This window comes from Notolepis coatsorum, assembly GCF_963971535.1.
Source record: "Notolepis coatsorum genome assembly, chromosome: 5".
Taxonomy (NCBI): Eukaryota; Metazoa; Chordata; class Actinopteri; order Aulopiformes; family Paralepididae; genus Notolepis; species Notolepis coatsorum.
This window is the reverse complement of record NC_140169.1, coordinates 200,633,669-200,647,888: the sequence shown is the minus strand read 5'-3', so window position 1 is coordinate 200,647,888 and position 14,220 is coordinate 200,633,669. Positions and strand designations below refer to the sequence as shown.

Below are 14,220 nucleotides of genomic sequence, written 5' to 3'. Positions count from 1 at the left end.
ATATCGCCCCAACAGGTCCACGGAGGACGCCATAGCCCATGTGCTGCACACAGCAGCATCACACCTGGACAAGAGGCAGGGGAACTATGTGAGAATGCTGTTCATCGACTACAGCTCAGCATTCAATACCATAGTCCCCTCCAAACTCATAGCCAAGCTCAGGGACCTGGGCTTGAACTATGACCTGTGCCAGTGGGTCTTGGACTTCCTGACGGGCAGACCCCAGGTGGTAAGAGCCGGCAACTGCACCTCCTCATCCATCACGCTCAACATAGGGGCCCCCCAGGGCTGTGTTCTGAGCCCCCTCCTCTACTCCCTGTACACACATGACTGCGTAGCACAGCGGAACAACAACACCATCATCAAATTTGCTGATGACACAGTAGTGGTGGGCCTGATCTCTGCCAACGACGAAAGGGCCTACCTGGAAGAGGTAGAGAACCTGTCACAGTGGTGTCAGGAGAACTGCCTCTCCCTGAACGTCAGCAAAACAAAAGAGATGATTGTGGACTTCAGGAGGTCGGGGGTCAAGGACTACAGCCCCCTCAGCATCGACGGGGCACCGGTTGAGAGAGTGAACAGTTTCAAGTACCTCGGAGCCCACATATCCGAGGACTTGACATGGACCACACACATTGACAGTGTTGTGAAGAAGGCACGACAACGCCTCTACTTCCTCAGGCGCCTAAGGAAGTTCCAAGTCAGTCAGAAGATCCTTAGGAACTTCTACTCATGTACAATAGAGAGCATCCTGACCGGCAACATCACCTCCTGGTTTGGGAATAGCACTGCACAAGACCGTAGCAGACTACAAAGAGTGACACGTTCAGCCGAACGCACAATTGGAGGGGGGCTTCCCACCCTCCAGAACATTTACAACAAGCGGTGCAAGGGGAAGGCTAAGAGAATTATTAAGGACTCGAGCCACCCGAACAACTGCCTCTTTGAACTGCTGCGGTCAGGCAAGCGATACCGGAGTCTTAAGGCGAGCACAGAAAGACTCAGAAGAAGCTTCTATCCCCAGGCCATCAGGCTGCTAAACGAACAATAATCGCTAAACGAACAATAATCACTATGCAACAACCATCAAATGCACACAGCACACACACCCACACGCACACACTCACTCAAACAACACACTGCAGCACCCACTCTCCACACTTTAGATCACACAAACACACTTACACTTTATATTTATTGATAAAGGATTTGCACTACAACTCGTACACCTACTGTGAATTGTACCTAAATTGCACCTCGTCCCATTTCTCCATTTCTGCCTTGCACTATATAGTATTGTATATTAGTACACTGCACAGTATTGTATATTGTATGGTAACTACGTCTATTCTGCATCGAACATTGTACATATGTCTAAACTGAACACTGTGACCTCTTTTTTTACTTCTAATTTTACTATGTTTTTATTTCATACTTATCTTGTCTTGCACAGTCTCTGGAGCGCAACAGTAAGAAGCATTTTGTACAAAAGTATTCTGTACTTCTGTATGACAACTATTAAAGAAACTAAAACTAAAACTAAAACACTAGACAATATATCCTGTGTAAGCAAAAGCAGCTGCTTGAAGGACAAACAGGAATTTCAGATCAAATCCAACTACTTTATTTAGTTCCTACATAAATCTAGCTCCTACTATAAATGGACCACAGGGGTCATAAGTGGTCAGAGAGGACTGTTAATCCAACAGAAATTATAAACTATATTATATTTTATTAATAATAAATATGTACATGAAGTGTGTGAAAGGAACCACTGGGTTACTTGTCAGCTGACAGAATATATATTACTCTTGCGCTTGACAACATCTTGACAATTTAAAATCGTTTAATGATGAATTAAGGAACCAAAGATTGTATTACCGGTACCTACCTTTGTTAATATTATTGTGTGGGCCCATTTACTGTTACACTACCTTATCATAAAAATGTAATGAAGCAAGCCTATGTTCATGTCTATGTAATGTAAACGACTACAATGACCAAGGCTTTTTGGGCCAAACGTTATCTCGACTTCCTATGAGAAGACATGGAGTTGCCATTTATTTAAAGTTAAAAGGGGGATTACAACCCATTTTAAGAATTCACATGTTATTCCTGTACCCCAGGACAGTTCATGTCAATTATGTGAACATGCAATACTCTCTCCTAAAGCTAGAAATCAGAGAGAGAACCCTCCAGTCGACGATGTAACTGGCACGTCAAATCTGGGGCTGCTCCATAGACAATAAATGGGGCCGACTTTGTGAGGCCATAAATTGTTTGCGTGAGCTCATACACCCAAATGAGGTTGTAATTCTGGCTCAGAGATTCTAACAATGTTAGAATTATAAACCTCATTTAGGTGTATGAGCTCACACAATCATTGTATGGCCTCACAAAGTCAGAGCCCCCTTCATTGTCTATGGAGTAACACCAGCTCTTTACATGCCAGTGACATCACCGATTGGTGGGTTCTCTCTAGCTTTAGGAGAGTGGTACATGTTCAAATACTAAAGAACTATCCTGAGGCACAGGAAGAACATCATGCAAATTCTTTAAATGGGTGGCATTCCCCTTTAACTTCTATTTAACATCCAACATTTAGACAAGATCAACAATATTCCCAAAATTATTTGTGTGTCATCGTCTAGCGGCCACGGTTCCGCCCTCGGAGGCTGATGTTGGGCATGGAGGTTAAGAGGCAATGGGAGTGGCCTATTGCAAAAAGGTTGCGATTTATTTTTAATAAACGTAATTAATGCTGTAAAATAGGGCTGCACGATTAATCGAAATAAAATCACGATCTTGATTCATAGACCTATGCAATCTAATTTCAAAATTATGACGATTTTTTTTATTAAAAACTTTTTACTTAACTTTTTTAAATGATGACAATTCTGACTTGAGTTATTTTGTATGTTACAAGAGACCTTTAAGTTTAAAGAGTGCAATAAATGATTTTATTGAAAAAATAAGAATCGTGTGAGAGAATCGTGATCTCAATTCTTAGAGAAAAATCGTGATTCACATTTGAGCAAAAATCACCCAAGCCCTACTGTAAAAGTAAGTAACCCATCTCTGCAGAGGAATACTTTCACAGCCCAATTGGCCTTATTCACTTCGCCACCATCTTTATTTTTCATAGATCACTGTGAATGATGGTCATGAGCTTGCGATTCAGTTAGTGGCATTTTTATAGCTAAGCTTTAACAGTGAAGTGAGCGGGCACTTCCACATCTGTACCTCACAACATTGCAGAAAACATGATCCAGTATGGCGGCGAAGTGATTAAGTTGAATTAATTTACTGGGTAAGTAAAACACATTGCAAAGACCTGGTAAAGTATATTACAGTGAGTGTGTGTGTGTGTGTGTGCAATCCTTTTTTCTATTAAAATGACAAATTAATGTCCATTAAGTTCTAGTAAAAGTTAAAAAGATCTCTGTTGAAGCACTAAATGAAGAATGCATGCAGGCAAAACAGGCCTCGCTAGAAAAAGACACATTTATTACAACACATTATTGCATTAATTCTAAGGCGTTGGTATGTTGATGGAATTATTATCATTCAAGTTGTTTAATTATTAAACAACTTTTTAATGTTGGTGATGTTTTAAGAAGGTACCGATGATGTACTTTTTTAGTTTGTTGAATTTTAGCTTTTCATCTGCAAGACAAATTGCCCCTCTGGGAAAATAAAGATTTACTCTTATTTATTTAACAGATTTTAAAAGGGTAAGCTACTCTTAGAAATTGAGCCTAAAAAGAAAATATGTCATGAGCCTCATCTGCATTTGGTTTGCCTTACTTTGCCTCCCTCCAAACTTCTGGACAATGAGCTACGAAGGAGATAACATAAACAACAACAATAAACAAAATACAATCTCTAAGACCTGCAGGAAGAAAATGCATTTCAACATATTAATAATTCATCAAAGTTCAGCAGCTGATGTCCAAATGCACATTACATCATCTCAATCTGAAGCACATAATGCGAGGAAGAAACTTTGAACCAAAAGCCATGGAAAGTACTTAACCTACAATAAATGGTTCACCATGGTTCACAGTCTTCCCGTACATAATTACAGCATCCAGAGCTTCTGTGACACCAAGTGTAAGTCCTGGTTGTATAATAAATATTTCATAAAGGCATGCCTGAGTATTTCCATTTTCATGTTGCCGTTTTCTTTTTTGTACAGCATATCTCCAATTTTCGTTATTGGAGGTAAATATTGAAAACTGTTAATAGACTTGCATTTATGATTAAGACAAATATCTACATGTCCACAAAGCAAGTGCAGGAGAATAAAAAGCCTGAATTACATTATAGTCAGAAGAGCTTTACTTTATAAGACAATTTGATACGTCAAAACAGTTATATCAGTGGCTGCTAATCACTAAATATTAAATATGCTGATTAAAGATTAATTAAAACATTGATTTTGACCTGATATTACATCGCTCTGAAAACAAAGCCCTGTTACAATTGATCATAATAATTTCTGACACAGTGAAGACTGTTAACCAGATGATGAACCAGATGCTCCAGACATGAAACTGAGTGGCATGTGGATAGTTTGGTGATAATAAGCTACTAAAATGGTTTAGGCCCTATAGGCCAATTGTCTGGGAAAGAGGACTTCAAAGTAAAAAGTATTATTCAGCAAATCAATCATCCTACATAGAACATGTTTCCTACATAAAGAAATGTGTGATTATCAAGATTGTCATGTTTGTTAGATTGGACCATTTTGTCAGTCCATACAGGCATGATTCTTGTCTGTGTGCAGAACTACTGTTGACAGCAGGTCTAGATGACAATAAACATACAACCTGAGCACCTTCCTGGATTATCTTTCCAACAGTTCAGTCTGCATTATTACTTTTTACTGAGGTGAACCATGAAGGTGTTGAGGTGGAGAACCCCTTTACTTGCAAGGAGACAAAACATAAACACAGCACAATTATTGTATAGTCATTTTGAAAGTTATCTAGCTCATCAGCCAGGGAAATCCTGTATCTGCAGGTATTGGATCGGAGTTAAAAGGCACCAATTCCCTCAATTTAAGCAAGTGAGCTTCCTAACTCAGTTATTCAGTCAAATTGCAAGAAACAAGATTAGTGGGCTGTTTCCTTATGCATTTGTTCATGCAGCAGTCCAATAATAACACTTTTTCTCCCCAATTAATCATTATGCCAATTCCCTTCTGGTCGTTGCACTGCCCTACTGTCAGTCTGGGAGGGTGTAGACTACTACATGCTGCCCTAGTCTGTCGGTCTGGGGAGGGTGTAGACTATCACATGCTGCCCTACTGTCGGTCTGGGGAGGGTGTAGAGTAGACTACTACATGCTGCCCTACTGTCAGTCTGGGGAGGGTGTAGACTATCACATGCCATACTGTCGGTCTGGGGAGGGTGTAGACTACCACATGCTGCCCTACTGTCAGTCTGAGGAGGGTGTAGACTACCACATGCTGCCCTACTGTCGGTCTGGGGAGGGTGTAGACTACTACATGCTGCCCTACTGTCGGTCTGGGGAGGGTGTAGACTACCACATGCTGCCCTACTGTCGGTCTGGGGAGGGTGTAGACTACCACATGCTGCCCTACTGTCGGTCTGGGGAGGGTGTAGACTACCACATGCTGCCATACTGTCGGTCTGGGGAGGGTGTAGACTACCACATGCTGCCCTACTGTCGGTCTGGGGAGGGTGTAGACTATCACATGCTGCCCTACTGTCGGTCTGGGGAGGGTGTAGACTATAACATGCTGCCATACTGTCGGTCTGGGGAGGGTGTAGACTACCAGATGCTGCCCTACTGTCTGTCTGGGGAGGGTGTAGACTACCACATGCTGCCATACTGTCGGTCTGGGGAGGGTGTAGACTACCACATGCTGCCCTACTGTCGGTCTGGGGAGGGTGTAGGCTATCACATGCTGCCATACTGTCGGTCTGGGGAGGGTGTAGACTACCACATGCTGCCCTACTGTCGGTCTGGGGAGGGTGTAGACTATCACATGCCTCCTCTGTCGCTGTCAGTCTGGGGAGGGTGTAGACTACCACATGCTGCCCTACTGTCGGTCTGGGGAGGGTGTAGACTACCACATGCTGCCCTACTGTCGGTCTGGGGAGGGTGTAGACTATCACATGCCTCCTCTGTCGCCGTCAGTCTGGGGAGGGTGTAGACTATCACATGCTGCCCTACTGTCGGTCTGGGGAGGGTGTAGACTACCACAAGTACCACATGCTCACAACTCATAGAAACATGGACATTTGGCTGATTTGGAGAATGGGTGAAACCATAGCCTACTTCAGTCAAAACTAGGAAACATTACATGCTCTTCCAATTCATGTTCTCCAAGCAAGTAAAGAGGCATTCTAATAATAATCATTGCATTGATTTATGCACATTTCATTCCAAGAGACAGATATGTAACCTCCTCATACCTACAGCAACCTGTACTTCAGACGATGAGGAATTGTGCATTTGGTCATCCAGTCCAGCTGTGTGTAAGACACTAACCAAAACAAAACACTCAGGATTCTACAAAGAAGACCATGCAAGATATGTCTACTAATTTAAGAATATAGTTGGTCAACCTTTACATTAAGTTGCTCTAATAAATGTGTAATAAGGCTGTTTGAGTAAAAAGTTTACATTTGATACATTTAGTTATATAGCCATTTGTAGTTTAGTATTTACACTAAAAATCAGGAGTGTTTCTTTTTAGTTTTTAATCAATTTTTTTGTTTTAAATTTACTTTTTAATCAGGAGTAATAACACCCGGAATTCTATCTGTAGTAATAGTAGTAGTAGTAGTAGTAACTAATCATTCTCAATGCAGGCAAATAGATCAATTGTGTTAACTGTAATGTTTTCACATATAGAGAGCAACTTAATGTGAATTGTTGCAACATTTAAACAACAATATCAAGATTTATGTCACTCTTTCAGGGAAGCTCCACCAAAACATTTAAATAGTCATTAAACACTGCATGGTGCATGATCTCTTGACATAGTTGCTAGCTGCCAACCAATCAGTTGAAAGACCAAAATGACCGAAGTCCCTCCTGCAAAGTACATTTTAAATTTAAATATGTTTTCTTTTGATATCTGACCAAGTGAAATTTGTGTGGCAGAGCAGTTCTAATAACGGGCTTTTCACAGATTTAATGATGCCTCTAGGTCTGCCTCACCACCATGTCCAGAATGTAGAGGTATAGGCCAGTCCGACTACGGCACACACATACCAACATTAACCTCATAACAAAAGCCAGAACTATATTTCCATAAGAATTTGAGATATTCTCATTTGCTCCAAATTTCAGGCACAAAGATTTCATATTTACATCCATGTGCGATTTAGAGAATTCCGATTACAAAAGATAGATCTCATCATCTGATTAACCCGGTCTCATCTTGTGTTATGGTGGGGTTTCCCTGAGAGAAAAAAAAGTGTGTTTGAAATGTTTGGTAGTAAAAGAAGGAGAGGGAGAGAAAAAGGAGTACCGAGCTGTAACAGAACTTACTCAGCTGTCGCCCCCTGTATCAAGAGAGCGTTGATGCACTCCAGACTGCCTGTGCGAGCAGCCTTGTGGATGGGTGCCTCACCCACATAGTCCTGCCAGATTCAAAGAGGCAGGGTTGACGCGGTCAGGCAGGGGGAAAACGACACACAAGCACTGGAGCACACAAGCACAACATGCTCAAGGAGGGCGAGTCATCTTAAAATTAGTCGATGACGCATAATTCATACGGGGGTTTTAAAAGTCTGAAGAAGATTAATTAACATTTTCACTACCTGATCACTTTCTGATCATTAAAAAACACAACATCTCTTTCCATTTTTATGCCGATGACACTCAGGTCACACCATCTCACCATGAAACCTAACAATACAACCAATCTTGACAGTCTCCGATCCTGTCTAGACGACATCAAATGCTGGATGGCACACAATTTCCTACAGCTCAATCAGTCAAAATGTGAAATCCTCCTCTGCGGCCCCCCAAACCAGTGTCATCGCCAGCAGCCTGGGTAACCTACGCTACAAGGGCCATTTCATGTATGTACGAGGAGACATAATAATGATAATCTAGCGTTGATTTCAGGAAGATTCGATAATCAGGCGAAAAATGACAACGTGATAAGTGTATTCCACTAAAACGCTATTATCGCGTCTTTTCCTGGGATTACTAAGAATCACCAAAACTATACTCGTATTCAAAACGGTATAAAATGGAAATGTACGGATGAAAAAACAATCTGTTTCGTGCATGTTGACTGGAAGCAACTCACTGACAATCAACGGGTGTATTAGACCCATAGCTATAATATAAGATATATTTTTTAACCACTCGCAGATTTCGCAGTCTCCCCATTGATTAAAGCGATGGCGTTAAGGAGGGGCACCTACACACTTTGTGCAGTCACACATAGACACATTATGTCCACATTAACACATTGAGTGCCAGCCACAAGAAATCTTGTTATTTCATGCCATGCGTTGAGTGCCAGCCATGAGAAATCTCGTTTTTAATCGTTATTTTTTTTATTAGCGATTTCCATAAATGTGTCATCAATCTAGCCTCACGTTACCACTGGGACTCTTTGAGCTTGAACAGGGAAAATACCGCCCCCTATCGTCTCTCCGGATGGTATTGCACCCATTGGATTGGACTGAATGAAATGGATGGGGGGAAAAAACTCCGGACGAGACGATCGGATTCATTGCCGACCCTCATAACAGCGTGGAATATGTGTTTCCAGTACCCAGCGTTGGATCAATAAACGCAATCGATATTTGGAATGGTGATCAGGAATTGGAATAATCTTTTTGGAGAAACTTCTGATCTGAGGTAAGGAATCTATTTTACCAGTCTTGGGATAATCAGAGTTTTTTTTCACCTATATCTCACTCAGCGTGTCCAATATGTGTGTGTGTGTGTGTGTGTGTTGATCAGAAAATGGATAATCGATTTTTCAGCCCGCTTCTCTAGCGTGCATAATCTAGCGTTTATTTGAAAACGATTCATAAATAGGCCGAAAAATTACAACGTGTTTTGTATTCCATTAAAGGGCGGTTCCTGCAGAATCTCTTTTTTTCTCGAAGTTTAAAAAAAACTAGCGTTTTTCAAAATGGTATAAAACGGAAATGTACCGATTAAAAAACAATCCGTTTCGACAATGTTGACTGCAAACAAGGCATTGATAAGCGACGGGCGTATTAGACACATAGCCATAATTTAAGATATAGTTTATGCGTTCGCAAATGTGCTCGCCCTCTCATTGAATAGAGCGCTGGCACTCAAGCGCTAATTCTAGCGCCCCCTGCTGGCACTCAAAGTGTTAATATACACACTGACACCACACATGGTTTCCCTCTCCTAGGAGGTTGACATTTAGTTTGTTTAGGAGTGACCTTTAACCCTGCATGTGCCAGCCACACACAATGTGCAAAGTACACGACAATACACACCAAAAGCATTCATAAAAGGTTCCTAGGGTATTTAAGGTGAGGATCGACAATGTACAGAGATTCTGTTTTTGTGAGACTCCCTGGTACCAGTTGATGTACCCATCATGATCAACCCATCAGAACCAGTGTTCTCCCCTCCCAGAACAAATGTTTGAAATATAAAATTCAGAGACTGGTTGAATCCTGCAGGGCAGAGGCTGAGTGGCCCAGGTGTCATGAGGGCAGGAGGGCAGGCAAAAGGCCAGTGAGCCACTAAATCCTCCTGACCTCACAGGCCGTCGGCCGGGGTTAGAATGCCATGTGCTTCCATTCTCCCACACCGTTAATCCCACAGGGGCTAAAACAAATCAAATTATTTATTAGTTGTGGTTGTTGTTGTTTCCCCCCCCCCCCCCCCAAACATATTGAATACCGTTATGTTCAGAAAGCAAACATGATTCAAAATTAAACGCCGATGGGAATCGTGACGAGGAGTTATGCAATTGTGACTAATCCGTTTATGGCTCAGCGGAGCATAACGTTTAACTAGCTTAGTGCCGGGTGATGAAGTCTGCACATGAAGATACACACAGGGTTCCCACAGACATTGCAACATGAAATTCAAGGACCATCAAGTACTTTAAGCACTATTTTTTCATTTTAAAAGGGCATTTAAAAGGATACAATTCACTTTTAAATGCAGTTTTTTTTATAGAAACAATTATCTGATCCAATATTTATGGCTTAAAACCAATTTCCGACAATTAGTTACAAAATTCAATTTCTTGATTCAGATTTTTTTTATCATGGATGAACAAAACATTCAATGCGAATGGTTGCTTTGAATTTCAAGGACCTTTTAAGCGCCTTGTTAATATTTTTTTCTGTTTTCAAGGAATTCCAGGCCTTTAATCAAGCACTTTAAGCACTTCCAAGGACCTTGTGTGAACCCTGTACACAGGAAAGCGGCATGGAGAGAACACAAGGCCATGAAAACAACCACTGACCTACCGTAATTCCTCTAATAGTAACCGGTATTCAATTAAAAACCGGGTCTATTAATGACCGGGTGGGCTGTTGAGCTAAGCAATTATAAGCCGGCCTCCTAATACAAGCCGGGTTTCATGTATATTAGAGGAATTACGGTATTTCCCTCAACGGATTTACCATAGGCAATATATTTTGTTATTGTTGTTATATGCTGGCCTGGCTGTGCAGTAAATACCATATAATGGTATGGTGTTAATGTTTACCAAGAGAGTAAGCCTACCTCAGAATTGTATAAAATGAAGTTATTATTATTATTATATCAGTATTGTGATTGCACTATTTTATTTTATTTAACTTTTTTTGGCCACCTGTAATTGCACTGTTTACTACCGTATTTCATACAGTACTTGGTTTCAATAAATGAACCCAGTACATTTTACTGGGTTCAAACTGACACAAAATGTTGATTTATTCATTATGATCCGTTTGAAAATTTGAAATATAGGCCTCTCTTTTATACATGCCTCCTCCTAATACAAGCCTGGTATCCGCTACAGTTGAAACAAATACAAGCCGGGGTTACTATTAGAGGAATTACGGTATAAGGCTGCGAGACACTTAACCCTTTCACTGCCACACTACCAAACGGTTAACCCTTTCACTGCCACACATGAATGAATGAATGAATGAAAACTTTATTAACAGATTGCAGAATGGGTACAGTACAGTACAGCTCAATACATACAATTGTTAAGGGGATGCAGACCAGAGAAAGACTTTCGTCTTGTTTACATCAGGGTCCCCCATTTTCAATTCATCGTAACATATATGACATACATGACATACAGATAGACAGTACTGCTACATCTATACATTTATGACATACCAGATTTGCAATTACAATCACATCAGCAGGTTAACCCTTTCACTGCCACACTACAGAAGGTTAACCCTTTACTATCACACTACCGACCCATCGGTAGTGTGATAGTAAAGGGTTAACCTTCTGTAGTGTGGCAGTGAAAGGGTTAACCTGAACGTGAGCTGCAGCGGCCTGTAGGCTCACGGTGGGGGACATGATGATCCAGGGTTAGTCTGATCTCCCTGATGGGATCAGCCAGAGCTCAGCCTCTCATACTGGCTGCTCTGTCTTTTTCACTGAGACCTACAAGTGTGTTTGTGTGTAAGTGGTAAATGCAGGGTTCCCACAGACATTGCAAAATTAAATTCAAGGACTTAAGTACTTTTCCAATCACTATTTTTCATTTTCAATTATGATGTCACTCGAAGGATACAATTCACTTTTAAATGCTGTTTTTTTTAAGCATCTTCTTGGCCTGCTTGCCAGCTAGAGCAAGCTAGAACGTCACACGCGAAGAAATGAGGAAAAACAGTTGGAGCGCACGAGACAGCGACGTCGGTTTTTATTAAAACAGAAAAATAAAATGATTTCTTGATTCAGAACAATTTGATCATGGATGAACAAAACATTCAATGTGAATGGTTGATTTTAATTTCAAGGACCTTTTAAGCATCTTGTTAAAAAATTGGCTGTTTTCTAGGAATTCCAAGCCTCGAGTTTTTGTTTTGTTTTTTTATCAAGCACTAGCACTTCAAGGACCTTGTGCGAACCCTGTAAATGGTGCATTTATATCTCTTTTACCCAAAGCGCTTTACAATTTGTTCCTCACATTATACACATTCACACACACCGATGGCGGAGGCAACCATGCACACTTCCGACACGCTGCCCAAGAGGAGCGGGAATCGAACAGTGAACCTCCGGATTACCAGACGACCGCTATACCTCTCAAGCCACTGTCACCTGTGTGTGTGTGTGTGTGTGTGTGTGTGGGGGGGGGGGGGGGGGGGGTGGCAAGAGATCCATGTATCCATAAGATGTTTTAAAAGGCATATTGAAGCCGTGTTAAAGAGGCATTTCACCAATGTTTAACCTGAATCTTGTAATTCTTTTGTAAGCAGGACTGTGTCATAATCAGACATAGAACCGTCTCGAGAGCTCAGCTGCATCACCTCCCCGAGAAACTCTGCCAGGTGACGTCACCCAGAGGAGAGCAGACCTCTAGTTTCCTGAAGACACCGTTACCTCATGCATTTGTGACTGTACTGGGCCCAACAAGGAAAGTATAAATAGTTGAGGAAATTGTGTCTGTAGTTCACTAGATGTCACTCAGCCGAGTTTCTTCCAAGCAGCAGAGCTCTCGAGACACGGACCATGTTAGTTAAGTTTTAGGTCCAATTATCACATGTTCTCCTCGCAACAGAACGATGGAATTCAGGTTAGAAATCGGTGAAATTCCCCCTTAATATTTTAATCCTATGTGTAATGATCTGTGGATTAAAATATTTGAACTGTGTGTGTCTCGTGAAGATATTATCTTGGCCAAAATGATCTTGATTTATGATATTATCTCTGAAAATTGTTCAAAGAAATCTTAACTACTTAAGCATCAGACGGAGGGCCGTCTCGCACTCAAGTGCACGTCGCGGCACTTTGCCCTCGTCCGTCTCGTCCGTCGGCTCCGGGCTGCGTTTTCGCCGATCAACCAATACATTGTTTGAAAGTTGAATTTGCCACCTTTTCCATCGTCACCCCACTCAACCTAATGCGTCTTGAGTTACAAAAGACAAAACATCCGACGAGCATCATTTGACAAGCCATTCGAACAAGTGACCACGTCTTGTTTGCCCCTGTCCTGAGCGGACCAATGTCCCCCCCCCCCCCCCCCCCCCCGACGCTGAAAATTATTGACCGCCGTTGTAGCCAAGGAGCGTCTGCTCTGAGAGTGAGGGAAGGTGACACAAGAAGACGAAGAAGTCCATTGTTTTGACGAGAGCCTCTGAATGAAATGGGAACAGACAGCCATTTTGGAAAATAATGCCGTATTTTTACCGGTACACACATTACAAAAACCTTTGTAAAACATTATTTTGCTGTGGGATTTTTATAAACTTTGGACCTGTATGACTATAAGACTTCAGCCTATGGACATTTTATGTTTTCCAGCTCCTACCTCACAGCTGGAACCCAAAAACAGGCATCTAGCAACAAGTAAACAGAAATCTTTCTTTATTGTGTAAGACAATTCTGAATGTATGACTATAAGACTTCAGCCTAGGGCTGGGCGATAAAACGATAACGATAACTATCGCGATAAATTATTTCCTCGAAATAAACATGAAACGTGGTCGCAAAGTTTCGATATATCGATTTTCCAAGCTTGGCTCCGTTCAGCCTCGGCTCAGCACACTCACTCACAACAACCAGCGTTACGTGATGACGTGCTTACGCACAACAGCTAACAACCAATCAGTGAAGGAGATGGCCGAGACCCCGAAGGAGGTAGGACTCACTCAACAACAAGGCTTGCTAGGCTAATTAGCTTGCACGCCGTTTTATATATTTACGTGCCGAGTATGTGTGTGTTTTGAATTCTGAGGCCACGTTTATGGTAGTGTGGGATATACAGTGGACGTCGTTTCAATATATTGTGGCGGAAGAGAGTATTTTAGTGTCATATTTAGCACATTGTCATGGAATCCACCGCTTAGAACCAACAGGCTGGCTAGGATAACTAGCTTGCACGGCACTGTTTTATATATTTACGTGCCGAGTATGTGTGTGTTTTGAATTCTGAGGCCACGTTTATGGTAGTGTGGGATATACAGTGGACGTCGTTTCAATATATTGTGGCGGAAGAGAGTATTTTAGTGTCATATTTATTGTCATGAGATACTCCGCTTGTCGGCT

General features: G+C 41.6%; 1 protein-coding gene across 2 annotated transcripts in view; it reads right to left on the bottom strand.

The window, feature by feature from the left end:
• Positions 1-14,220, bottom strand: part of LOC311229093 (ankyrin repeat domain-containing protein 10-like) — a 62,554-nt gene that overhangs the window by 23,256 nt on the left and 25,078 nt on the right. For both annotated transcript variants that reach the window (XM_084315102.1, XM_084315103.1), the window contains exon 3: positions 7,531-7,622. In XM_084315102.1, coding sequence (XP_084171228.1) covers positions 7,531-7,622 — 92 coding nt within the window. The remainder of the gene's footprint in view (positions 1-7,530; positions 7,623-14,220) is intronic.